This window comes from Protopterus annectens, chromosome 4.part0, assembly GCF_019279795.1.
Source record: "Protopterus annectens isolate FY-2018-M chromosome 4.part0, PAN1.0, whole genome shotgun sequence".
Classification (NCBI taxonomy): domain Eukaryota; kingdom Metazoa; phylum Chordata; order Ceratodontiformes; family Protopteridae; genus Protopterus; species Protopterus annectens.
Genome location: NC_056733.1, coordinates 604,964,316 through 604,991,560, shown reverse-complemented (window position 1 = coordinate 604,991,560; position 27,245 = coordinate 604,964,316). Strand labels below are relative to the sequence as shown.

At 42.7% G+C, this 27,245-nt stretch overlaps 1 protein-coding gene across 1 annotated transcript in view; it reads left to right on the top strand.

Annotated features, from left to right (window-relative positions):
* The window catches only part of DNAH10 (dynein axonemal heavy chain 10), a 5,879,077-nt gene that overhangs the window by 4,608,546 nt on the left and 1,243,286 nt on the right, over positions 1–27,245 (top strand). Inside the window, exon 65 of the mRNA XM_044069759.1 lies at positions 14,091–14,320. Coding sequence (XP_043925694.1) covers positions 14,091–14,320 — 230 coding nt within the window. The remainder of the gene's footprint in view (positions 1–14,090; positions 14,321–27,245) is intronic.

Sequence of the window (27,245 nt, the reverse complement as noted above, 5' to 3'; positions counted from 1 at the left end):
TGGCTTATCTTCATCCTGGGTAGTACTTCCCTTCAATCCATTTATTGACCTCATGGCTCAGTGAGCATGGAAGGACCCTGATGTGGTGGTACCAATACCAAAGAAACCAGATAAAATCTTGCCAGCACCTAAGGACATTAAAAACATTGGAGCAGAGGTCCACCTGTAGGTGCCATGGTGATAATGGCAGCCACTAAGAAGGAATTATTAGAAGAAAGTTCCTCTGACCTCCTCCCTAACAGGGACTGTAGGCTGTTGGACAAGTTTGGAAAATGGACATACACATCAGTGACTTTTGCCATCAGAGTTCTGAAATATTTGGCTCATGTCCCACATACTTCCACAGAGACTTAACCAAAGGGCTCACCAAGTCTCTCTTGGGTAATCTGCCTGTGGATGTTTAGAAAACCATGGATTCTCATCTCTCTCCCTCAGTCTACATCAAATGTGACCATGCAATTGCTATGTAATGCAGCTGAGGGCACAGCTAGGATAGTGGGCACTGGCATTACCATGTGGGCATGCCTGGAAGTGCCATTGCAATTTCACAGAAGGCTTCAAGACATCATCATCAATGTTCCATTTGATGGTTCCACAAGTTTTGGGCCAAAAGTGAAGGGCACATTAACCAGGAGTCAACAAGTTGGTAAAAGTCTCGCTGCTGTGGGAATCTGTTTTTCCACCCTGCAAAGGACCTTCTCTGGGAATCAAAAGTATGGCAAGAAGATGTGGTTCCACAAGTCACAGGTTTATTATCAGGGCAATCTTGGGGACAGACCTCCTCATGGCAAAGGAAGAGGAGGTAACTCTAATGGACATTGGTGAAGAGGTCGTGGCAGACTGCACAATCAGGGTTTTCACTGTCCTTCACCAAGAAGCCCTACCAGTGCACCTGAAAGGTTGCCCAACTGCTGTATTTTAGTGATAGTCGGAGGAGGCGCACTTATCCATGTATCCACAAGCCTGGTAAAACATAACTTCAGATTCCTGGGTGCTCAAAATAATATCCAGAGACTATTCAATTCATTTTTCTTGTCCCACAACAAAAAAGAAGAAAGTTCCTGATATTCCACCCATTCAATGGGAATTCGCAGCAGCAAAAGTTTCCAAGCTGGTAGAAAAAAATAGTCATCCAACCAATCCCCTAAGAGCAGTTAGAGTCCAGACTCTATTCCAGGTTATTTTTAGTAACCAAGAATACAGGAGATGTCAGTCCCATTCTTGATCTGAGTCACATAAATCAGTTTGTAAGACAGACAAAATTCCTTATGGTCACGATTCAGTCCATATTGCTTCTTCTGAGAAAGGATGATTGTATATGCTGTATAGATCTCCAGGATGCATGCTGTCATATAAAGCTAGAGAAGCATTCCAGGAGATTTTTCTTTTTGTGGTTGGGAGCCAATCATTACCAGTTCAGAGCACTGCCCTTTATTCTCACCACATCCCCCAGGGTGTTTATCAAGGTAATAGCAGTGTTTGTAGCACACCTACACCTGCTAGGGATCCAAGTTTTCCCATATCTTAACAATTGTCTCACTGCTACCTCCACGGACCTCTTGTTACATCATCTGGACCTTCTGCTCCACTTAATACAAAATCAGGGCATCACAGTAAATCTCCCCAAGAGTCACTTAGTTCTAACACAACAAATAGAATTCATTAGATGCCACCTGGATACACTGTTACAGCTTACCAAATTATCAAACACCAAAGTACTCTCCCTATGTCTGACAGCTACACAAGTACCTCAACATCCTTCACTCCCAGCAAGGCTAATTCTCCAACTGTTAGTTTTTATGGCCTCCACAGTTACAGTGGTTTCACTAAATAGATTCCATATGAGAGTACTCCAGTGAACTCTTTCTGTTCAATGGTCTCAAAACATTCATCCATTAAATACCAAGATTCACATTACTTGAATATGTAAGGATCATATTAGTTGGTGATACCATTTACATAAATCAACCTATGGCTTTTGTAACCACAGATGCCTGCCTTCTCGGGTGGGGGGCACTTCAAAGGGAGAATGGTCCAAGGTCCTTGGTCATATCTAGAGGCCAATCTTTACATTAATGTCTTGGAGATATGAGCTGCCCTCCTAGTATTGCAGACCTTTCAGGACATCTTTCTCAAGGGTGTGATTTCAGTCTAGATAGACATGATAGTAGTCATCTGGTAAATTCACAAACAGGGAGGAACCCACTTTGGCCCTTTTTGTCAGGAAGCCATTATGGCTGTGGATGATGTTTTCAAACTGATTTCTGATAGCAATGCACATACTGGGAACATCCAATGTATTGACGGACAATTTGAAAGGGACCATTTTAATGCCTCATGTGTGGTCCCTCAATTCAACAGTGGAAGCTTTAATTTTCAGCCACTTGGGCCAACCTTGCTGCTACCACTTTACATCTTACCTGAACAACAAGTGTTGCAGTTACTTTGCCTGATGCCTCCATAGAGACAGTCACCAAAGGATGCCATGGTCTGCAGTTGGCCCCAGGTCTCCTTTATTCATTTCCCTCATTGCCCCTAATGAACAAATTTAGAAAGTGCAAGACTAGCGTGATCCACATTCCTCCTTTCTGGCCCCAACAAGCATGGTTTCCTTTCCTGTGGCCTATACTAGTACATCCCACATAGATGTTGGAACAGTAATCAAATCTTTTTACTCACCCAGCTACAGTGCCTCCTCCAGACCAATTGTCCATGAAACTAACTGCTTGGTTTCTCCAGTCCTGACTGTAGCCAGAGATGCCAGGCTCCCTGCATTGGTTGTTCAGATTATCTCAGTTTTCCAAAAAAAGTCTTTAGATAAGGTTTAGCATAGCAAGTGGAAAAGATTTTCCATCTGGTCTGTGTTGAAAGGCATCAACCCTTTTTCAACCCCCACTTTTGTTCTATATTGGAGTTTCTGTCCAAACTTCTTCTCAGTCTTTCTGGCTTCCCCACTATCAAGGTGCAAATAGTTTCAATTTCTAATTTCCATGTATGTCAGAATGACACTGCCATAGCATCTCTAAAAGCCTCCTAAGCTTTTATTAGGGGAACATTCCTTCTATGCCCTCTGATCAGAGACCCAGTATGTCCTTTGGATATAACTATCTTGCTTCAAGCATTGGCTCAATTTCTGTTTGAACCAGCAGCAACAGTAGACTTGACATTTCTCACTCAGAAGATAAATGTTATTGTAGTTATTATGTACATCAGCCAGACAAATCTCAGCGTTACATGCCCTTTCCTGCAAATTCCCTTACATAGTCTTTCACAAAGACATACTTTCTTTAAGAACTAATGCAAACTTTAAACCAATCAAGCTACCAGTGTTTTTCCCAGATTTTCAAATAAGGAAGAATATGTTTTACACATTTTGAGTGTTCATTGCCAACTTAGATTCTACTTTCACAGAATAAAGCACTTCAGGAAATCTGATCAATTGTTAATTGCCTTTTATAGGTTCATAGGTTGGCACTAGGCTATCAGCCCTAGGGCCTATACAAGCCTAGCTAAGCAATTCCCCGGATATTTCTTCCCACAATATTTACTTCCCTGGAAACCCTGTCTAGCTACTGACGTGATCCCCGGGGTGAATTTCCTATCTCCCATCCAATCGTCAAAGTTCCTTTTGAAGAGGGCCAAGGAGGCGCTCTGACTTGTATGGGCAGTCTATTCCAGGGTATGGAGAGTCTCTGGGTCAGGAACCTATCCCTCCAGCATGTTTTGTTCATTGTCATGACAAGGTTTAGATCCCTGGAGCATGTGGCTCTGAGGGATTGGGATTTCTTTAAGTGGCGCATGTCCAACAGCTCAGGGTTTGACATGGCCTTGTATATTAAGCAGAGATCACCTCTGAGTAGATGGTATGCCACAGAGTATAGCTGGAGTTTTTTTTAGACGGTCAGCATAGGGCATCTGCTATAGGCCTGTGACTGTCACCTATGTGGTAATTCATGAGTACATGGTTTTTCCCAAAAGGGATAACTATACATTTCTTGGCATTGAGCTTGAGCCCATGGCTCTGGCACCAAGCATCTGTTTCTGTAAGGCCCTTTTGTAGAATATCTACATCATTTGGGGTTTCAATAATGGCTCCCAGTTTGCAGTCATCTGCGAACTTTGTTAGCCAGAGTCCCTTAATGCTGGCCTGTACTTCAGAGAAGTAGATGCCAAACAAGAGCGGTCCCAGGACTGAACCCTGAGGTACTTCACTTGTCAGTTGTCTGGAGCTGGATTTGGAGTCGGCTACTTTTACAGTCTGGGTTCTGTCAGTAAGCCAGTTGGCAACCCATCGAGTAACGCAGGGATTTATGCCCAGCTTAGTAAGTTTATCTATGATTCCAGGGCTGGGGATGGTGTCGAAGGCCTTAGTGAGGCCCAGATAGGCTGTGTGGACCGCCTTACCCTTGTCCACAGCTCTGAAGACCGATTCAAAGAAGTCAGTCAGGTTTAGGAGACAAGATCGGCCCTTCACGAACCCAAACTGGGTGGAGTCCAGTGTTTGAAGGTTGCCAATGTCTTTGTTTATAAATTCCATGATAATGCATTCCATGCCCTTGCAGATTAGGCTCATCAGACTGATGGGACGGTAGTTCCTGGGATCCAAGATGGACCCCCCCCTTGTGAAGTGGGATAACTGTAGCTGTGCGCCACTCAGTGGGCACGAAGCCTGAGGTGAGGCTATGATTAAACATGACACTTAGGTGAGATGCCAGTTCATTTCGTAGTTCATGTAGTACACAGCCTGGGATGTCATATGGCCCCATGGATGCTGTATTCTTAGCTTTGGAGAGTGCGGTTTCTACCTGTGTGGCAGCGATTATGGGAATTTAGCAATCTTTTGGTATTGAGATGGGCCCTTTAGGGGGTGAGAGGGGGGTGAAGTTGGCACTAAATCGATCTGCTAGGATATTGGCAATATCCTTGGGATCAGTATATTTAATGCCATTCTGTTGTAGGTCAGAGCAGATCTGAGCATTGCCATTTAGATTCTTGACATAACTATAGAATGCCTTGTGGTTGTCTTTGGAATCTTTGGCAATTTTATTTTCGTAACTAGTTTTTGAGGATTTTATGAGGGATCTCAGCTTATTACTGAGGCTAGTAAGGGAGTTTTGTTTGCATCCTGGGATTCTCCTCTTTTCTGCAACAGTTTCTTCCTTCTGTTCTATAGTTTGTTTATGGCAGGGGACCACCAGATTGGCTTCCTTTTTTTGGAGGAGAGCATCTTGGTTCTATTTGAGATAGCACGATTCATTCACGAGTGGATGTGCTCATGCAGTACCTTAGTGTAGGATTCAGCAGTTGAACTTTCAGCTCCCGTCTGCATGGGTGCCATGAAGTTTGTCACTTCTGACTTAAGTAGCATGAAGTTTGCTTTGGAGAAGTTTTTTACAGAGGTTTCCTTACTGGAGGGTGGGGGTGGGATGTGGATGTCAAGGGTGATTTGCTTATGGTCAGACCTGACCAATGAGGTGGTGACCACTGGTGTGGAGTATCTATCCCCCATGTTCGTAATGACCAGGTCTAGGATATTGAAGCCCCTGGTGGGACTGTGGCTTAGCTGATCCAGGGCGTTGAAATGTATTAATTCCAAGAACTGTTGGGAAAAGGTGTTGGTACCCGAGTAGTTTTCCCAGTTAATGGCAGGGTAGTTGAAATCACCCAGTATTAGGGTGTTTGGTTGTTTCTTAATATTTTCCAGTATGTTTAGAAAGGTGTAGTGAGAATCATGGGGCATGGTGGGGGATCTGTAGCGAGCTACAATTTGGATTGCAGTCTTACCTAGTGTTAGTTGCACCTGGAGAATTTCAGATGCATTGTGTTGGGCAACTAGCCTGGAGGTGTGAATATCCTTGGTGAATATGGACACTCCTCCACCTTTAGTGTTTCAGTCTTGGTTTGGTGGCCAAAAAGTGTGGTAAGAGTTGTAGCCTGGTATCGCAGGGGTGCTCTCTGGAGTCTTGAACCAGGTCTCAGTTACTGCACAGATATCGATGTTCTCCATTTTTAGGAGTGCCTCGAGAGAGTGCATTTTGAGTTTAAGACTTCTAGTATTGAGTCGCATTACCTTCAGATTTTGCATGTTTGTATCTATTATGGTGGTGGTTTTGTCCTTTGAACCTTGCCTAAAAAAGAACTAAATTAGGCAAATCAGTTTCTATGGTGACACTCAAGATGGTTATCACATTGTTTTTCTTTTGCCTATGAGAAAAGGGTCTATCCCTGCAAATGAACCCAAAAGCTCATTCCACAAGTGCAATAGCCACTTCAACAGCCTTTATGAATAGGCTTCCTATCGATATTTGTGCTGCTATAACTTAGTCAAGAGTACATACCTTTGTGTCTCACTATAAACTGGATGCACAATCTTGATCACATTCCTCCTTTGGTTCCACCATTCTCAGGAACATCCTTCCATGATACCATCCAGGTAAAACAGCTTGGTAAGCTATCCCATGTGTTGAATCAGATTAAAATAGACAACATCAGATTTAAAGTTATGTGCTTACCATAATGATAGATGCATGTTGTCTGATTTTCATCTGGTTCAACCTCCCTTCCTTCTGATCCCTTCCAAATTATCACTTATTGGCTTCTGGTGACCGAATGGATCTCACTTGCACCCTGTCTGTGAACAGTCCTATCAGACTGTGACCCCTTTCTAAATATGTTCTGTCAAGCTAGTATGAAGCTAGTATCTAGCCTTTAATTTGTTATTATTCCTATAAATTTTAATTTCAAAAACTCAGAACAAGCCAGGCAATAAAATGGTCCCAATCAGTTGTAAACATCCACTATAAACTACTACAAACGACCACCTCACACCTCATTGGAGTGCTGAACCAGAACTTAAATTCTAAAACAAATGATTTACAAACATGCACCTAGCCGGTTAAGTGCTTTCATCCCCTCTACATCCAAGAATTCATCAGAACCGCAGATAACAACTCCAATCGTTCATTTAAATAACATCCCATCTACACCTCAGTACAATAATACATTAATATATTGATTAAAATATATACATTTACATTATATTAAACCTATTCGACGATTAATATCGAAATAATAAAAGCATGTCTCTTAAGCTCACTGGAAATGGAAATGGTATCATTGAGACCTGGTAGAGCTGATGCTTCTGCTTTTAAGCTGCCAAATCATTTCCTTATGTAACAATTTGTTCTTCAAATCACCCCCATAAATCATAAAGTTAATTTTTTTCTAGAATTAAAAACTTAAATTTACTGAAATTATCACATAATAAAGAATGCCTTGCTAGAGCACTCTTATCTTTCCTATGGATACTGTAATTATGTTGATAAATTATTTTGTTCAAAGCATAATCTGTTTTCCCTATGGAAAAAGCTGTACAAGAACAGCATCTTGCCAGGTACACTATCATGTCCATCCTACAATTATATCTTCCTAGCTTTCTCTATTTATTTAATCTGTCCAAAATCTCACCACCTTCCTCAGTGTCTCTAAATGGGCATTGCTTATACTTTATTTTAATTATTTATTTTACATTTGTTGACCGGGAAAGTCCGACTGGACACACATCCATTTTCAGTGGAGGCCCGGGGTGAAAAGCTCCAAATAAACATACATAATCGTGCAGATATGAAAACAATAGTATTTGCATAGAAATACGAAAGCAGTGGTATTTACATAGAAATAAGGTAGAACATTTTGAAAATAGACAATTCTTAGTATAAGCACTTAGTTATATAGATCATTTACAGGAATCACACATATAGTCATTAGTGGACAATAAACCTACACTATAACTGAAACTATAACTTTCACATCTAGGTGTATTATTTGTCAGTTTACTACTATTCCCTATTGGTCTTTCCCAAATATTTTTTGTATTTCTTCTGCTTTTATAAATGAAGTTTAGCGTTTCAGTGAACTTTGTTTGAGGGGTATCTGAACTAACTAGAATATTCCAATTTTTACAAAGAATTCTTCTAATTTCCTCTTTATCCATGCAATAGTGTAATACAGTTTAACTGAAGAATTCAAGAGGTGCATCAAAATGTTTATATATCTGTTTATTTGTAATATGCTCCATATGTACATGTTATGCTAAGTACATAACTTTTATTTTTGTCTTTTGGCTAAAACATACAGTTTTACAGAGGGATGTCATGTTGTGGGTGGAGGTTAATATCTTGGCTATTTAAGGTTTAATCTTTCTGGACCTTAGGTAGTTCAGAATATTAAGACAGTGTGCCTGAAGCACATCTGGTTTTGGAAACCATCCCTGTGACAAGGTTGGGTCCATCTGCAAGGTTTTCTCTAAAAACGAAGCCTCATAACCACAATTAGCAGAACCTGCTGGAGGGATAGATTCCTGTCCCAGAGACTTCCCATACTCTGGGACAAGCTACCTATGTCAAGCAGAGTTTGTCACTAGCGCTCTTCAAGAAAAATCTTGATGGGTGGCTCTGCTAGACAGGGGCACAGGTAAATAGCATCCATGGGTGTCTAAAGCCAGGGAACCTTGTTGGCTAGGCTTATATAGGCCCTAGGGCTGATAACCTAGTACCTACCTATGAACCTATAAAAGAAGGATCTTAGCTACTCAGCCTTAAACACTGATTTTTACTGCTTCTGTTTCTGCCTACATTTGGATTTCTAATTAAAGCTGTCAAATAATTTAAGGTATTTGAACTTTATATTTGCTTTGTGACAGAAGGGTTCACCTGCATACTTCTAGAAGTTTTGTTTCCTGGGTTAAAAATGGGAAAGAGTGTGGGTGGTCATCCTTCATATATTGACGAATGTGATTGTTTTGTACATGTGATGAAAGGACATTCCTACAAAGGCAAAGCGCTGTAAGGTTTTAGCTATATCAAAGATGAATAAATAAATATACACAAACCATGAATCAGGTACCTAGTAAAGGCATATCTTCGCTCTGCAAACAGTTTGTGTTTGTGTTGAGTGCAGCATTTATCTTGCATTCTACCCACAATTATTTGTCTCTATTTTTTTTTTCTTAAGTAGCCTGCCTGATCTGATATTCAGCAAAGGTAATCTTACTATAGTAAGCTAATATTTATGAAGAAGGTGTGACGTCTGCTTTGATTTCAGTCATCAGAAGCATATCTGGCTGATTTTGCAGAAAACTTCAAGGCATCATTTTCCAAAGCCTACATGACTTGTGCTCTCTCTTTGGTCTGACTGCCAAAGAGCACATGCAGAAGTGTGAGCAGGATAGTAAGACACTTCCTGCCTTTGAAATCAGATTTGAAAGCCCCCAAAGATCTTATAGCCAGAACCAAAAGAAGCCCAAATCAATATGCTGTCAAAATTTTAAGCACCGACCATATGATTCCACTTCTGACAGGAGAGGCTGTAGCAGGGGTGGCCTCTTTAATGGATGCATACGCAGTAGTTATAGAGGCCTGCAGAACCAGTGATATCATAGGAAGTTCTCTGACCAACAGTAGACGCATTCTTGAAAGGCTGCTTGACTGCTTCCCCCTGGAGACACTCAGGGGTCATGTCTCTCTCTTTCTGTCTTTACTCCCCAGCATGGGTGGCTATCACACAGGATTCTTAGGTGAGCGAGATAATATCCAGAGGTTATTTAATTCCCTTTTTCCTACATCCTCCTCAAGTCTCTCAACCACTATCAAACATGCCACCACACCAGTTAAAAACATTCCAGAAAGAAGTCTCTCCTTTACTTCACAAGAGAACCATCCATGAGGTTCCAGCAGACCAGAGAGGATCAGGTTATTACTCAGGATTCTTTCTAGTTCAGAAGAAAAACAAGGACCTCAGGTCCATCTCAGACCTAAAGCAATTGAGCAAATATGTAAGAAAGACCCAATTCAGAATGGATGCAGTGCAATCTATTCTGACGTATCTACAGGCAGCCGACTGGATGTGCTTAGTAGATCTGCAGGGCACTTACTAATATATCAAGATTGCCATATCTTCCAGAAGATTTCTTCACTTCCAAGTGGGAGCCAGTCATTACCAATTCAGGTTCCTGCCCTTTGGCTTAACCACAGCCCTCTGAATGTTCACCAAGTGCATGACCATAGTTGCAGCTCATCTGTGTCTGCAGGAAGTTATTGTTCCCATACCCGGATGATTGGATCCTAACTTCCACAATGTTGGAATCTTTAATGAAGGTAGGGAACTACTTTCTTCATCTTTGTCTGCATCCCACTAGGTTGCCACCTAGATATGGTTCATTTTATGCTTTCTCTTCCTCTGGATAGGTTTCAGGTTCTACTCATATTTATTCAAAGCTCCTTCTATGCACAGTTCCTCCTGCTGTATTGGCACTTTGAGTATTTGTTCTCATGGCATTTTCTATTCTCACGATGCAGTTTGCCCACTGCAGTGGTTACTGGAAGTTCAGTGGTCTCAACTCATGCATTACCTCTTCTATCACCCTAGTGAACAACTGCTGACAACACTCAAAATGAATTATTTCTTCTCCATGCATCCCTTTGGGTAAACATTTTGTGTTTCCTTCTCTAAAAGCCACGGTCACTGTGGAGTCATCATCTCTGGGGTGGGGGATGAGGTCATTGTCAAAGGAATATGGTCCAAGGTGTTTGGAATTCCCATGAGGCAAATCTTCACATCAGTATCCTAGCGATGAGAAAAAAAATATCTTAGAGATGAGGGTGGTTTGGTTCTTCTTGTGTTGCAGGATCTCCAAGACTACCTCCCTTTAGGTGTGCTCTCCATTCATACCGACAATATGATGGTGGCATGGTATGTAAACAAGTAAGGAGAAACCTAGCCCAAACCCATATGTCTGGAGGCAGTTAGAATGTGGCAATTGATGGACTCACACCACATTCTGATAGCAACACATATTCCCAGGAAATCCGCTTGCCTTGCAGACAAACTCAACAGAACCATTCTGATGCCTTTCAAGAGGCCTCTGAATCCAGCAGTAGCGCAAGCTGTCTTGACCACTAGGATAAACCATGCTGTGATCTGTTTGCATCCTTTTGCAACACAGAATGAATCGCCACCTTCACCTTAGTCCCCCAAGACAGGCAGCCACCAAGGGATGCTCTGGTCGAACAGTGACCTTCCAGGATCCCTTATGCTTAATTTTCCTCTACCACTAATACCCAATTTCTGCAAAACGCAAAACTGTGTAGAACAGTGGTGATCCTCATTGCCCTATACTGGCCCAAGTAGATTTGGTTTCTTCTGTTATTGCCTCTCCTCAGGGAGCCTCTCTTGCCCCAAGATCCAATTCAATTTATAGTAAAGGATACTGCATTGTACGGTGAAGTCATCTGGATTCTCTCTGTTTCCCAAGAAGACTCTAACTAAAGGATTTATCTTAGCAAATTGAAGTGTTTGTGCTTTGAGCTAACTCTCAGAAAATTAACCTGTTCAGTAATTCTGTCCCTGATTTTTTATGTTTTCTGTCTCTGTTATTTGATGTAGGGTCTAGTTTTTCTACAGTCAAAATTCAGTTGTCCTCTATTTTGAACTATCTTTCAGTAATTAATGTTAGTCCTCTAGCCTTCTACAGGCTACTCAAGGCCTTTTTGAGAAACGTTTCTCTACTTTGATCACTCCCCTCACACACTTAGACACCCTATCTCCTTGATATCTAAATTTTGTTTTGGAGGCCCTAATAAAACCATCCGTTGAACCACCTTCTTTGGTGAGCTTAAGTTTATTTCATGGGAAACCCTATTCTTGGTGGTCGTCACATCTGTAAGTAGGGCATTCTGACTCTTTGCCCTCTCTGCTTCATGGCCATTCTTTATTTTTCGTAAGGATAGGGTTTCCCTTAGGACTAATCTACCATTCCTTTCCAAAGTGGCCTCAGGATCAACCTGAATCAAACAGTGTTTTTTCCTAATCTAGGTTCATAGGTAAGCACTAGGCTAGCTACCTTTGAGAGCCATTTTAAGCCTACCAGTTTCCTTCAGTAGCTGGCGATTCTGACCCATCAGTTGGATTGCATGGATGGAATGAGTATGATAGAATAGCTACATTTTATAATGTTAAAGCCTTTCATTTCTGTCCATCCAGTATGACAATCCTCCCTCCTTCCCTTATGCATGGATTTTGCTTGATAAAGCTGAACATGGCTCCCTTTTATATTGGCTTATATGCAGTAATCTCATTCTGAGGAAAGTTGGTGAGGACAGGTGAATTATGGGAGGAAAAAGTTAGAGGTGCTGGAGGTTGGATAGTTTGCCAGCTCTGATCTGACAAACAGACCCATCAGTCATATCAGATGGACTGGAATGGAAGTGGCTAACATTATGATAAGTACATAACTATTTTTTATCACTTTGGATGTGTTACAAGGCTCATTCATAACAATTTATCATTCAGCAGTTCATACTGTTCTGCCTTTTGCTTATCTGTGTCATGCAGATATATTGCATGGGGGTTAGCATAATGTTTAAGCTGTTTACCATACAGACAGAAGGTGCTGGGTTTGATTATCAATGGGATAATTAGCTAGGCTTAAAATGGTCCACAACAGCAATTAGCCTAGTACTAGCCTATGGAGCTATGAATCTATTAACCCTGACTGTGACCCTGGTGACACAAGTTTGAATAGCGGCTTAGATGCTGGAAGAGTTAGGTGAGAGACTGTGTTAGTAATGGCTAAAGCTATCTCAACCAAATCTGGAGAAGAGAGTGGTGGTTTAATTTAACTAATTATCACCATGCAAGAGAATACTTGCAAGGCACTGAAAAGCCAAGATCTATGGATGTGGGCTTAGTGAGCCCAAGCTGGTGACAATAACCCTTAGTAACATGCAGATGAAAGGATGTAAATGCATGAGGAGTGTATAGGGTGCCCAGTGGTGATGCAGGTGTTCACATCAACAACTAGAAGTGAGGCTTTGAGCTTAATAAAATGCCATCATTGCCAGGATGCTGGCAAAGGCAGAAACAAGCTCTCTGGCTACCCAGATGGCAGCCCCTCTTATAGGCTCTCATCTGTCTACAGCAGCTATCCAATATGGGAAAACAAATGAGCTAAAACTGATAGGATGACGCTTAAGAGTTGGTAAGCATGGAGACAAAAAGCACATATAAAAATGTTTTATCCTTTTGGATCATTGCTTAAGAATCATCTGTAGGCTGCAATTAAAGGAAAATAAAGTAACATATGACATTAACATATGAGATGCAGACAGAAGAATGCTGGTTATCCACAAAGTATAATGTGTATTCTGTCAGCAGGATCCACATTTATTTGGCCAACACATATCTTTGCTCCAGTTTTTTCTTACTTTCTTCTTAGTAACTGTAAACTCCACTGATGACTTACATAGTTTACAGACTCAAGCAATATAATTAATGCCCTATTAGCCTCCTAATAGAACAATATATTTCTTAAATCCAACATGAAAATTCTTCATCCTTATGGCAGCCACAGATCTTCTTCACAAGCTCCTGCATATCTGCATGCCCTTCCTGTGTGACTAGGACATTTTGACAGAAATATATATTTTGGTAGCAGGTATATACCCACTTATGATACAATCCATATTGTAGTTTTCCAGTAGTTTATATCTATGCCATGGATTTTTGAATCCCTTCAGTCACTCTCTCAGTGTTTTCAGAAAAAATGGCTCTGTTTCCATGTATCTTCTTAAAGATCTATGTAGCAGTTCCTTGTTTTCCCTTCGATGATGTCCTTAGTACATGGTCTTTGAATGGGGTGTTATAAGGTTCAGGGGCTGTCATTCCCTATCATGACATGCTTTTAAGTACCTGTTATTTTTCTAAGTTTTAAAAACAGAAATAAGTAATATTAAATAAACAGACACACTTTTCAAATATATGAACTTTTAATAATCTTTATTTATCTTGCTGCAGGTTGCACACCTAATGAGTAATCTCCAAAAGTATATCATTGTCATCTTTCTTTTCAGTGTGTTTAATAGTTTTCTTTGTGCTTGCAACTCTATATCAAAAGGATATTATGAAAAAAAGATTGTTTTACTTCTAAAAGGTACTTTAGTTTTACATTGTGCAAGCTGTTTATAATGCTGAAAGGTATATTCATATAAAACAGCTGTGCGCTATAAAGTACTTTGTACCTTTCTTATTTACAGTTACACTGAAGGGTCTTGAAGACCAACTCTTGAGTGTTATTGTGGGATTTGAGAGAAAGGAACTTGAAGAACAGAGAGAATTGCTTATCCAGGAGACCAGTAAAAACAAAAAACTGTTGAAGGATCTGGAGGATTCACTGTTGCGAGAGCTGGCAACATCTACTGGTAACATGCTTGATAACGTGGAGCTGGTGCATACTTTAGAGGAGACAAAATCTAAAGCAACTGAGGTAAAATGCTGAATACAGATACATGATTCTTGTTATACAGTTGGTAAATAATTTTTTATTGTTGAAATCTGAAATTTTTGTTTGACAGAAAACTCTTGAAACATTATTGTTTTTCTGTATCCATACTTTTTGAAGTATAAAAAATATTCTCACATCAAACGTCTCAGTTTATGATTAGGGCTTTATATATCCCCTAATGTTCAATTCAGTGAAGTTTACAAGCTGAAGGTGGGAAAGTTAACATTTTTTTTAATGAATCACCCTCCTGAAGAATTGTAGTAGAGTCTGACAGTTTAGCACAGAGGATTAAGGCTATGATCTACTAACGAGCTTCATCCTGTAGCTTAGAGTTCTAGGTTTGACTCCTTTAGTCTCTATTTGCCTACTGTGTGACTCGGAAAAATAATTACTTGAAAAATAATTACTTAACCAGGTTATCTATAGCCGTATTTATTAATTCCGTAATGATCCTGTATATAGCCTTGTAGATGAGACTGGTCATGCTTAAGGGTCTATAATTACCCAAGTCCACTGAATTCTCATCTTTGTGCAGGCAAGTGACTGTTGCTGTCCTCCATTCATTTTGCAGAAAACCTGCTTTGAGCCTAATATTAAATAGCTTTTGTAGTGGATCAGACAAATCATGTTTTATGCTTACCAGTAGACAGCCTAGTATGTTATCTGGGCCCATAGACTTAATGTATTTGACCCTGGATATCACCTTGAGAACTCGCTCTTGGGAGATATAGGGAAGAAGTATAGATGTAAGCATGTAATCTGGGAATCTTGGAGAGAAGAGGAGAGGGGGTGAAATTTGAACTAAGCAGATTGGCTATGTCCTGTGGGTCTGAGTGTATGATATAATTTACTATTAACCCTGCATAGTACTGGGCATTGTTTCTGAGACTTTTAACATAATTTAACAAGGCTATATGGTTATCCTTCTCCTGGGTGGGTATTTTTACCTCATATCTATCTTTAGTTGGTTTGATCAGGGTCCAGAATTCCTTGTTTTGTTTAAAAAGAGTGTTTTGGTATCTTTTATTGTACAGCCTGTTTATAGTTGGGTTCCACCATAGGAGCTTACTTTTTAATTTGGCATTGTATTTATTTCTTGAGCAGAACAGATGTGCTTATGCAGGTATTTACATATGCATAGAATATGGAAATTATGGATTCCACATAAGCAGTGGGGTCATCAAGATTGAATGGACTTTTTTTATTTACACAAGTCATCACTCAGCTTTAGTAGATTAGCCTGCACATAATTTTTGACTGTCAAGGCATTGCAAGACACATCAGACTTCAGTCTTATGGTGAATGTGACTGACTTGTGGTCTCATTTGACCAGAGAGGATATTACAGTTGGTGCTACATTATATTGGTAGTACCAACTTCAAGATTTTATCACCCCTGGTTGGGGTGAGGACTAACTGGTCCAGAGAGTTTGTAATGATGAAATCCAGAAATCTCTGGGCATGCATGTTTGAGAATTTACAAGTCTCCTAGTTTATGGAGGAGTAGTTGAAGTTTCTAAGGAGAATGGTGTTTGGCTTAATACTTAGGGACACTGTACATATTAAGTAGAAGGTATGGGCTGAGGGGGGCATAGATGGAGTCCTACAGTTAGCTGTGACATGAAAGAGTTGCAGATCATCAGCATGTCTACTGTGTCTGGAGATGAACTGTTTTTTTAAGAATATCTAAACACTGCTTTTTTAGTGGCTTTGTCTAATATGGTGGATCTGAATGTGTGCTAGGCATTGAAATCTTGCATTGATGGAATACTTTCAATGGTCTTAAACCAAGACTCTGTGCTAATGCATATAACAGTATTTTCCAGGGTAAGAAATGCTAGTAGGGAGTGGAGTTTTTTTTTTTTGTTTGTTTTTGTTAACCGTTTCACACCTGGCCTAAGTGGAATTTTCCACCTTCTGACACCTACGAATTTCCTACATGAATCATTTTTTTTGAGCTAAAATTTTCCAACCAAACTGTAAACAAATACACATATCTCAAAAACTATAAAGGTTACAAAAAAGTTAAAGTACAAAAGTTATTTAGCACACAATCCACTTTACAATGGAAATATTAATATTTCAGTGAAGCATAAATGTAATTTTATATTGGACTTTCAAGATGGCTGCACAGCGATCAACACTATAACTTATCTCTCCAAGTGTGAAAACAGAAACTGAGAAAAAGAAGTGGCATTGAAAATGTTTTTTGGTAAAATTCAGTTACTGGCTAGTAAATAAATAGCCTGAATGCCAGCTAAGAAGAAATTAGGAAAACCTGAAAGAAAATCGACCAGAAAAGGTGAAGAGAAATCTCTGGGAAGGATTCTGAAGCTGTTCAGCAAAAAGCAGTTCAGGCTTCAACTTTGGGTCAAGAGATGGCTTCCAGTGATTCAGAGGAACATACAAATCAAACGTACTCAGAGGTGATTAAAATAAATGGATCTTTGAAGGAATACATCAAATCAAACAACAAAAGTCTGGAAAAATAGAAGAAGCTTTAACTAGCCATTCAAATGAACTGATAAAACTGCAAAAATCAGATGGTGACATGAAGAAAAAGCTGGCTGAATATGAGATTTCTCAAGAAGAACTGTTTAAAAATAAAGTTAGAAGGCAGAGCGCACAGAGAAAACCTGATATTTTCTGCTATAGTAGAGAAATTGGAAGGAACAGATTGTATTAATTTTATGAAAGCACAAATATGCAACAGGACTGGTGTTCCACAGCAGAATTTGTTAATTGAAATGGTACATTGAGTGTATACTCCAAACCTGGTCATGAGAAAGCAGTCAATACCTATATTAGTAAAGATGCATTCGTACCAGCAGAAAGAGCTGGTCCTGATAAAATTGTAGCAGAAGGGAAAAGTATTAATAATTGAATTCAGCAGGGTGTTTGTAGAAACTGATTATTCACTGTACACCAGGCAGAAGAGAAGCAGATTTATCCCAGCAATCAGGGAATGTCAAGGGGCAGGTGTGAGATTCAAGCTGCTGTATCCAGTCATCTTCAAAGTGTTTTTCCTGGAGGAGCAAGTAATTTTTGACACAGAGCAGGCTAAGGAAATAATAACGTTTATCAAACAAAAAATGAGTCAGCAAGCAGAAAGAAACTAGGTTTCTCATTATTCTGACTATAAGGTTCATAGAGAGAGACATTGCCATTGAAACCTTTTTACAGTGTTCCAAAGGAAAATGCTTGAGGGACACAAAGAAGCACAGGAGTTGACTAGAAGAATCAGCAGTACCTTGTACATGTACCAGAGTCTGGTGTTGGGAGATGGAGATGAACAGGAAGGCGACCAGCAACTCTAAAATTAGTGAATAAATAAAAGACTGCAAAACAACTTATCACATTTGTGGCTGAAGAACCCTGGACTAATGTTTAGAAGGACAATAAAAGGGGGGGGGGGGGACTAAGTAAACCAAGTTTTGTTCTTATTAGAAATTGTATAAAAAATTTCATGATATAAACTACATGATGTGAGAGTGTTCAATCTCGCCGTTTGTTCTTACACCTGGGTTCGGAGCCGATCCTCGGCTCCGTGTCGGCCGCTTTGCAAGCTCTGCATCGAGAAGAAGCTCGAGACCAACCTAACTCCCACAATCCCCCTCTGCCTTTACCTCAGATCTAGTTTGCCGCTGCAAGGTTCGCATCAGATTTGATGAGCTCGGGCCAACTCAAGCTAAGATTAATTATTTTCTTATATTTCTTCTACTTTTTTTCTAAAAAAGTTGTTCCTAAGTGATTGTGTGTGTGTGTGACTAGTGTATCGAGGTTTCTCGGTTCCGTATATAAATTTTATATACTTTATTAGAGTTTTCCCTCGGGGCCTACTCCACCCATTTAACTTGGATTGACTACTGGCTTGGACTAAATTACTGGATTTGACAAAATTGTTTCTGGAATAGACAAATTTACTGGACTAGACATATTACTGGCTTTTTCTTTAGTTGCTGTACCTAATTTGACATGTCTGAGAAAGCTAAATCTGGCTTTAAACGCTGCCAATGTGGGCAGAAGATGTCTGTGACTGACAATCATAGTTCCTGCGTCTACTGTCTTGGCCCTCTCCATCTGCAAGAAGACTGCTCAATTTGTCATTCTTTCAGTGGGAGGGTCATGACAGATAGGCGCAGGAAACTTATGGACAGGGGGCTTTTGAAGCCTGCCTTTCAAGAGGCTCTGGATGCTTCAGACCAGACATCCAAATCCTCGAAGGAATCGAAGACGTCGGAGCCCAGGTCATCGGCTCCGAGCTCTTCAGTCAAAGTTCGATCACCAGTTCCACAGACTTCGGGGCCGAGTGTTGAACTGTTGTCAGTTTCCGAGCCTCGAGTCTTGGAACCGGTGACGGAGCTCCCTCCCCCGGCACTGTTGAGGTCTGCTCCGTCTTCGATTCCTTAGACGCGTTCTTCCAGGCCCCTCTCCAACACCGATGTAGACCGTGTGGTGCAGAAATTAATGGAGAATACGGCCTTATCCAAACTCATCTCTGTCTCCTCCCAGTTGGTGTCGAGACTCGAAGGCCTTCCCTTATCTCCACCTGTTCCTCCTCCGATGCCTATCCAGTCTTCGGAGCCGGGAGAGGCTGATCTGGTGATTGTGGAGCCCTCGGTGCCAGAACCGTCTTTCTCTCGGTCGGCTCCGTTCACCTCGACTCCGTCGGATCCGGTACCGGAGTCTTAGAGCCGAAGATCCATCCTTGGATCCGGGACTGAGAGTCGGACCGATGTTTCGGTTCCGACACTCCCTCTCGGGACCTCGGCTCGGATCGACTCGGCTCCGTCCTCGGGGTCGATGCCTTTGGTGCCTGTCTCGGGATTCTTCCATCCTCGAACCGGGAGATACCTCGACTCGGGACCCGGGGGCCTTCGACCTCATGAGGAAGGTGTTGTCTACCCAGACAACCACATCAGCAGAAACGGCTTCTCCTTCCCATAAAGGACCGTTATCCTTCTCTGCACCCATGGCTACATCTAAGCGTCGAGCACCTGTGTCTCAGCCACCCCTGGAGGGTGCCCCCTCTTCCTCGGAGGCTTCTTGGATGCCCCTGAGGAAGTTCCGAGGAAAAGATTGTGTAAGAGGAGACACTTAGATTCTCCACAAGAATCATTGACATCAGACACTGACTTGGATGAGTCAGAAGGGACCCCAAAATCACCCTCAGAGGATGTCTCCTTTTCTGACATCCTGGAGATCCTAAAGCAGAGAGGTGATTGGCAAGCCCTCCCCCCTTCTGAGGATGAGTCAGTCTTGCTGAAGGCATTCGGTGCTCGCCCTTCCTCCTCCTGGGTCACTCCGCCCTTCGATGAGTTGATGGAGCTGATTGCTCGAAGGGCATGGGAGACTCCTGACACGGTGGAGCCAGTTCCTAGAAAGCCTAACAAATATATTACTGCCCCTCAGGATAAGGCTTATCTGACAAAGGGAGTGCCAGTGGACGCTATGGTGGTGGCAGCGGCCACGAAAAAGGAGATGTCTGAATCTTCCTCATCTGTCCATCCGCCTAACAGAGATTCTAGGACTATGGACAGATATGGGAAGCGCATTTTTAGTTCAGCGGCTTTTTCTATGCGATCCCTGAACTATTTGACCCACTTCACACGGCTACAGAGGGATCTAATCAAAGAGTTGGGAGATATCCTCCAGGGTACTACAGATTCTGCTGTTTCAGAAAAGGTTACAGCACATCTCAATACCCTTACATCTATTGCAAACTCGTCCATGAGGCTGATAAGCAGCCGAAGGATCGAGTAGGGCAGCAGCTTCAGCGATTGCTCTTCGTAGACAATCCTGGATGCGCTTATGTTCATTTGCGGAAGCCTTCAAGTCTTCCTTTACTAATGCCCCATTTGATGGTGCCATGCTCTTTGGCCCCAAAGTAAAGGAGACCCTTACCCGGTGTAAGCAAGAGGGAAAGACTCTGTCTGCTGTCGGAGTCCATTTTTCCACCCCATCCAGACCGTACCCCAAAGGGCAACATGGTGGAAAAATGTGGTTTCGAAAACCCCAAGGATCTTTCCCAGGCACACAGGGTGATGCCCCCTCTAGAGGCAGAGGAGGGGGCAGAGGTGGAAGACGCCACCCTGGCGGCAGAGGGGGTCCGCAAAACCAAGGTGACAGGGATACCCCCCCTGGGAAACCTTTCCAGCACTCCTGAGAGGAGGCCCGACTGTCCTGCTCTGGAGGCAGTCGGGGGTCGCTTAGCTTTATACCCTCAGGCCTGGCGAAGTCTTACATCAGACAATTGGGTAAAAAGCGTTGTTACCAGAGGCTACAGAATACCCTTCCTAGTGCCCCCAATTCCGAAGCAAAGACTCCCAGATGTGCCGCCCCATCTGCGAGACCCTGCAGCTATAGAAATTTCAAAGCTGCTAGAAAAAAGAGTAATCCAACCAGTCCCAGCGGACCAAAGAGGATTCGGAACTTACTCAAGGTTCTTTTTAGTTCCAAAGAAGACAGGGGACTGGAGGCCAATTCTGGACCTAAGCAACCTCAATACCTTCATCAAGAAAGAAAAGTTCCGGATGGTCACGCTTCAATCGATCCTTCCATTTTTACAGAAGGACGACTGGATGTGCTCAATAGATCTGAAGGACGCATACTACCACATCAAAATGGCCAGGGCGTCAAGGGATCACTTGCACTTCCGGCTGGGAGCCAGCCACTTTCAGTTTCGAGCCCTGCCCTTTGGTCTGACCTCAGCCCCCAGGGTTTTCACCAAATGCATGGCAGTGGTAGCGTCTCACTTGAGACGCCTGGGATTCCGGGTGTTTCCGTATCTGGACGACTGGCTCCTTTCTGCCACCACCCAGCGTCAACTGATTCAGGCCAGGGATTACACACTGCATCTTTGTGTTCATCTCGGAATTTCCGTAAATTTCGAAAAATCTTTTCTACAGCCATCACAGCATATCTCATTCATAGGAGCAGAATTGGATACGCATCGTTTAATTCTAAGACTTCCTCCAGAAAGGATAGCCTCACTACAAAGCCACATATCTCTTCTTCTGTCATCCAGAAAATCCCCAGCAAATCTGGTTCTGAAGGTTTTGGGTCTCATGGCAGCTTCTCTCATTGCGATACCATTGGGAAGACTGCACATGAGAGTTCTACAATGGCTACTGTTTGCACAATGGTCGTTCCAACAGCTACCTCTGACACACGAAATTCTGATCACAAACACATGCAAATCGCACCTAGCTTGGTGGCTCCGGACTTGCAACCTTTCCAGCGGAAGACCATTTGTGCTACCCACTCCGACAGCTACAGTGACCACGGACGCTTCCCTGATAGGGTGGGGGGGCATCTTTCAGGGACAGACAGTCCAAGGCGAATGGACCAATTTAGAGTACAATCTGCACATCAATGTTCTAGAGTTGAGGGCAGTGTTTCTAGCATTGCAACACTTTGCTCCCCTTCTTCCTCTAGGGACTATTGCAGTTCAGACGGACAACATGTCCGTAGTCTGGTACATAAACAAGGGGGAACCAAGTCTTATCAGCTATGCAGAGAGGCCATGAGAATCTGGCAATGGGCGGAGTCCACGGGTCGCTTTCTGATTGCAACGCACATCCCGGAGTCATCCAACGTCATAGCCGACAGGTTGAGCAGAGCAATCCTGTTGCCTCACGAGTGGTCCCTCAAACAGTCAGTTGCGAAGGAGATTTTTCGCAAATGGGGCCAGCCTTCCTGCGATCTTTTTGCGTCTCCAATGAACGCCAAATGCAGAAGCTATTTTGCCCTATTACCCCCTCCAGGGGAAGTCCCCAGGGATGCTCTGGTTCACGATTGGCCCCCGGGTCTCCTGTACGCTTTTCCTCCCTTTCCCCTGATTGCAAAGTTTCTGCAGAAAGCCAACAACCTGCAAAGGACGATTATCCTCATTGCCCCATTCTGGCCTCGTCAAATCTGGTTTCCCTTTCTTCTGGCACACCACATTCGGGAACCCTGGATCCTGGACCCGGAGCCGGATCTACTGACCCACTCGTCAGGGGCTCCCCACCCCTCGCTACTGTCACTCCAACTAGCAGCTTGGCTGCTCCGATTCCCTACTTAGCCAGGTCTGATCTTCTTTCACCTGCAGTTCAGAATATACTAGTGGCTTCTCATAAAGCTTCCACTACAAAGACTTATACTAGTAAATGGAAGCGTTTTGTTCACTGGGCAAATACACAGCAATTGGACCCTGTTATCATCATTCTCTTTCGGCTTTTCCCGTTAGGGGTCGCCACAGCGGATCATCTCTTTCCATTTCTTCCTATCCTCTGCATCTTGCTCTGTCACACCAACCGCCTGCATGTCCTCTCTCACCACGTCCATAAACCTTATCTTAGGCCTTCCTCTATTCCTCTTACCTGGCAGCTCCATCCTTAGCATCTTTTTCCCAATATACCCATCATCCCTCCTCAGCACATGTCCAAACCAACGCAATCTCGTCTCTCTTGCTTTGTCTCCAAACTGTCCAACATGAGCTGACCCTCTAATATACCGATTCCTAATCCTATCCATCCTAGTCACACCGATTGCAAATCTTAACATCTTTAACTCTGCCACATCCAGCTCTGACTCCTGCCTTTTTGTCAATGCCACTGTCTCCAACCCATATCACATAGCTGGTCTCACTACACTCTTGTAGTCCTTCCCTTTCACTCTTACGGTTTCCCGTCTGTCACAAATCACTCCTGACACTCTTCTCCACCCATTCCACCCTGCCTGTACTCTCTTCTTCACCTCTCTTCCACATTCACCATTACTCTGAACTGTTGATCCCAAGTACTTAAAGTCGTCCACCTTTACCAACTCTACTCCCTGCATCCTCACCATTCCTCTACCCTCCCTCTCATTTACACACATATATTCTGTCTTAGCCCTGCTGACCCTCATTCCTCTGCTCTCTAGAGCATATCTCCACCTCTCCAGAGTCTCCTCAACCTGATTCCTACTCTCACTACAGATCACAATGTCATCTGCAAACATCATAGTCCACGGGGCCTCCTGTCTGATCTCATCTGTCAACCTGTCCATCACCACTGCAAATAAGAAAGGACTCAGAGCTGATCCTTGATGTAATCCCACCTCCACCTTAAACGGATCTGTCACTCCCACTGCAGTCCTCACCACTGTCACACTACCCTCGTACATATCCTGTACCACTCTTACGTACTTCTCTGCCACTCCCGACTTCCTCATACAATACCACAACTCTTCTCTAGGCACCCTGTCATATGCTTTCTCCAAGTCTACAAAGACGCAATGCAACTCCTTCTGACCTTCTCTGTATTTCTCCATCAACACTCTCAGAGCAAACATTGCATCTGTAGTGCTCTTTCCTGGCATGAAACCATACTGCTGATCACTAATCATCACCTCCTTCTTAACCTTGCTTCCACTACTCTTTCCCATAACTTCAAGCTGTGACTAATCAGTTTTATCCCTCTGTAGTTACTGCAGCTCTGCACATCACCCTTATTCTTAAAGATAGGTACCAAAACACTTTTTCTCCACTCCTCAGGCATCCTCTGACTTTCCAAAATTTCATTAAACAATCTAGTTAGAAATTCCACTGCCATTTCTCCTAAGCACCTCCATGCTTCCATTGGTATGTCATCTGGGCCAACAGCCTTTCCATTCTTCATCCTCTTCATAGCTGCCCTTACTTCCTCCTTGCTAATCTGTTTCACTTCCTGATTCACTATCCCCACCTCATCCAACCTTCTCTCTCTCTCATTCTCTTCATTCATCAGCCTCTCAAAATACTCTTTCCATCTACTCAACACACTCTCCTCTCTTGTGAGTACCTTTCCTCACTATCCTTTATCACCCTTACATGCTGCACATCTTTCCCAGCTCTGTCCCTCTGTCTAGCTAATCGGTACAGGTCCTTTTCTCCCTCTTTAGTGTCCAATCTCTCGTACAACTCTCCATATGCCTATCCTTAGCTTTTGCCACCTCTCTCTTTGCCATGCCTCATCTCCTTATACTCATGTCTACTTTCTTCATCTCTTTGACAATCCCACTTCTTCGCCAGCCTCTTCCTCTGTATACTCTCCTGTACTTCCTCATTCCACCACCAGGTCTCCTTGTCCTCCTTCCTCTGTCCAGATGTCACACCAAGCACCTTTCTAGCAGTCACCCTTACTAGTTCTGCTGTAGTTACCCAGCTATTCGGTAACTCTCCACTGCCTCCCAGTGCCTGTCTTAACTCTTCCCTAAACTCCACTTCACAATCACCCTTTTTTAACTTCCACCATTTAATCCTTGGCACAGCTTTCACATTCCTCCTCCTCTTCTTGATCACCAACGTCATTCTACATACCACTAATCTATGCTGCTTAACTACACTTTCACCTGCCACCACTTTACAGTCTCCAATCTCCTTAAGACTGGCCCTCCTACATAGTATATAATCAACTTGTGAGCATCTTCCTCCACTCTTGTACGTCACCCTATGCTCCACCCTCTTCTTAAAATACGTATTCACCACAGCCATGTCCATCCACAATCATCTGACCTTCTGCATTCCTCTCCTTAACACCATACCTACCCATCACTTCCTCATCCCCTCTGTTCACTTCACCAACATGCCCATTAAAGTCCGCTCCAATCACTAGTCTCTCACCCTTGGGTACACTCACCACAACTTCATCCAACTCACTCCAAAATTTCTCTTTCTTCCATCGCACCCAACTTGAGGAGCATATGCACTAACAACATTCATCATTACACCATCAATTTCGAGCTTCATAAACATCACTCGGTCAGACACTCTCTTCACGTCTAAAACACTCTTGGCATATTGTTCCTTTAGTATAACCCCTACCCCATTTCTCCTGCCATCCACACCATGATAAAACAATTTGAACCCGTTTCCTAAACACCTGGCCTTACTTCCCTTCCATCTGGTCTCTTGCACACACAATATATCAACCTTCCTTCTCTCCATCATATCAGCTAGCTCTCTTCCTATACCAGTCATACTGCCAACATTCAAAGTTCCTACCCTCACTGCTACACTCCTAACCTTCCTCCTATCTTCCTGCCTTTGGGCACGCCTCCTCTTCTCCTTCGGCCAACAGTAGCCCAATTTCCGCCAGCACCCTGTTGGCTAACAGTAGTGGTGGCGGTCGTTGTTAACCGGCCGGCCTCGACCGAACCGGTATGCAATTATGAAAAGTTCTCCGCATCAGTAATTTTTGGCAGAAGTTTTATGCCGGATGCCCTTCCTGACGCAACCCTCCCCATTTATCCGGGCTTGGGACCGGCACAAAGAAATGCACTGGCTTGTGCATCCCCAGTGGCTGCTCCCTTAAATAAGATCTTGGAGTTTTTAACCGAGTTGTTCCACCTAGGAGCTTCTCCTGCCACTTTAAGAGTGCAATTGGCTGCCATTTCCAACTTTCATGTGGAAGAATGTGGGGCTCCTATTATGGCTCACAGACTTTGTAAGGCCTTTCTCAAAGGATCTTTCCATATTAGACCACCAGTTAGAACTCCTACATCACCTTGGAATCTGAACCTTTTATTATCTAAATTGATGCTACCTCCGTTTGAACCAGCCTCCTCTTGTCCATTGAAGTATTTGTCGTGGAAAACCCTCCTTTTGGCCGGCTAGGCGGGTGTCAGAGCTTCAGGCTCTTTCTATTAAACACCCTTATTTGATTTTTCACTCTGACAGAGTATCTCTTCGCACTAATCTGTCCTTTCTCCCCAAAGTTTGCTCCGTTAATAACATTAATCAATCCATTGAACTCCCTACCTTTTTCAAAAACCACTCCAATAAGTTGGAGTATATGTTACACAAGTTGGATGTTCATAGACAACTTAGATTTTACCTGGATAGAACAAAGGATCACAGGAAAACAGATCAACTTTTTGTAGCCTTTGCAGACAGCAGGAAAGGTGTAGCAGTTACTAAGAACCCTTTCCAAATGGCTAACTGATTGCATTATATTTGTTTATGCTACTTCGGAACAAACTTTACCTGTCAAACCCAAGGGGCACTCTACAAGATCAGTTTCTACATCCCTGGCTCATGCAGCTCGCTTACCATTAGACACTATATGTGCAGCTGCCACTTGTTTTAAACCACATACATTCATTTCTCATTACAAGATAGACAGGGTTTCTAGGGACAGGGCAACCTTTGGTTCCACTGTGCTCAAGAACGTTCTCCCGTGAGTTCCTCAGGAACATGGAGCTAGGGACGCTACCCAGGTGTAAGAACAAACGGCGAGATTGAACACTCTCACATTTAGAAGTTATGTCCTTACCATAACGTTCCATGTGGAGTGTTCATCTCGCCTTTGTTCTTGCATTCCCACCCTCCCACCCTCAGGAAGAACGTCCAGTTTGGTGTCTGGTTTGATTTCTCCTGCTTCTGCATTACGCAGTTGTTGTGTATATATGTATATATATATATATATATATATATGTATAGGTGTTTCTTGCAGTATGTTGTTTTTGGCATGAATGTGTCTCTCTCTCTCTGACTTCTGGTTTGCTTGCAAACTAGATCTGAGGTAAAGGCAGAGGGGGATTGTGGGAGTTAGGTTGGTCTCGAGCTTCTTCTCGATGCAGAGCTTGCAAAGCGGCGACGGAGCCGAGGATCGGCTCCGAACCCAGGTGTAAGAACAAAGGCGAGATGAACACTCCACATGGAACGTTATGGTAAGGACATAACTTCTAATTACAGTAAAATAGTTTTGTGTGTATGTAGTCAGGAGTATTTTAAATGTGGGGGAGTTTTTTCAGTGACTATTGTATGTGTTTAGAATGTTAAAGTATTTTTTAGTTGTAAAAAGTATAGGTTTTATAGTATAACAAGAGAAAAAAGGCTGGACAAAGCAAGTCTGATGTTCATATGCTGTGATCTTGGCTGCTGATGTGGATTATAAAAGTCA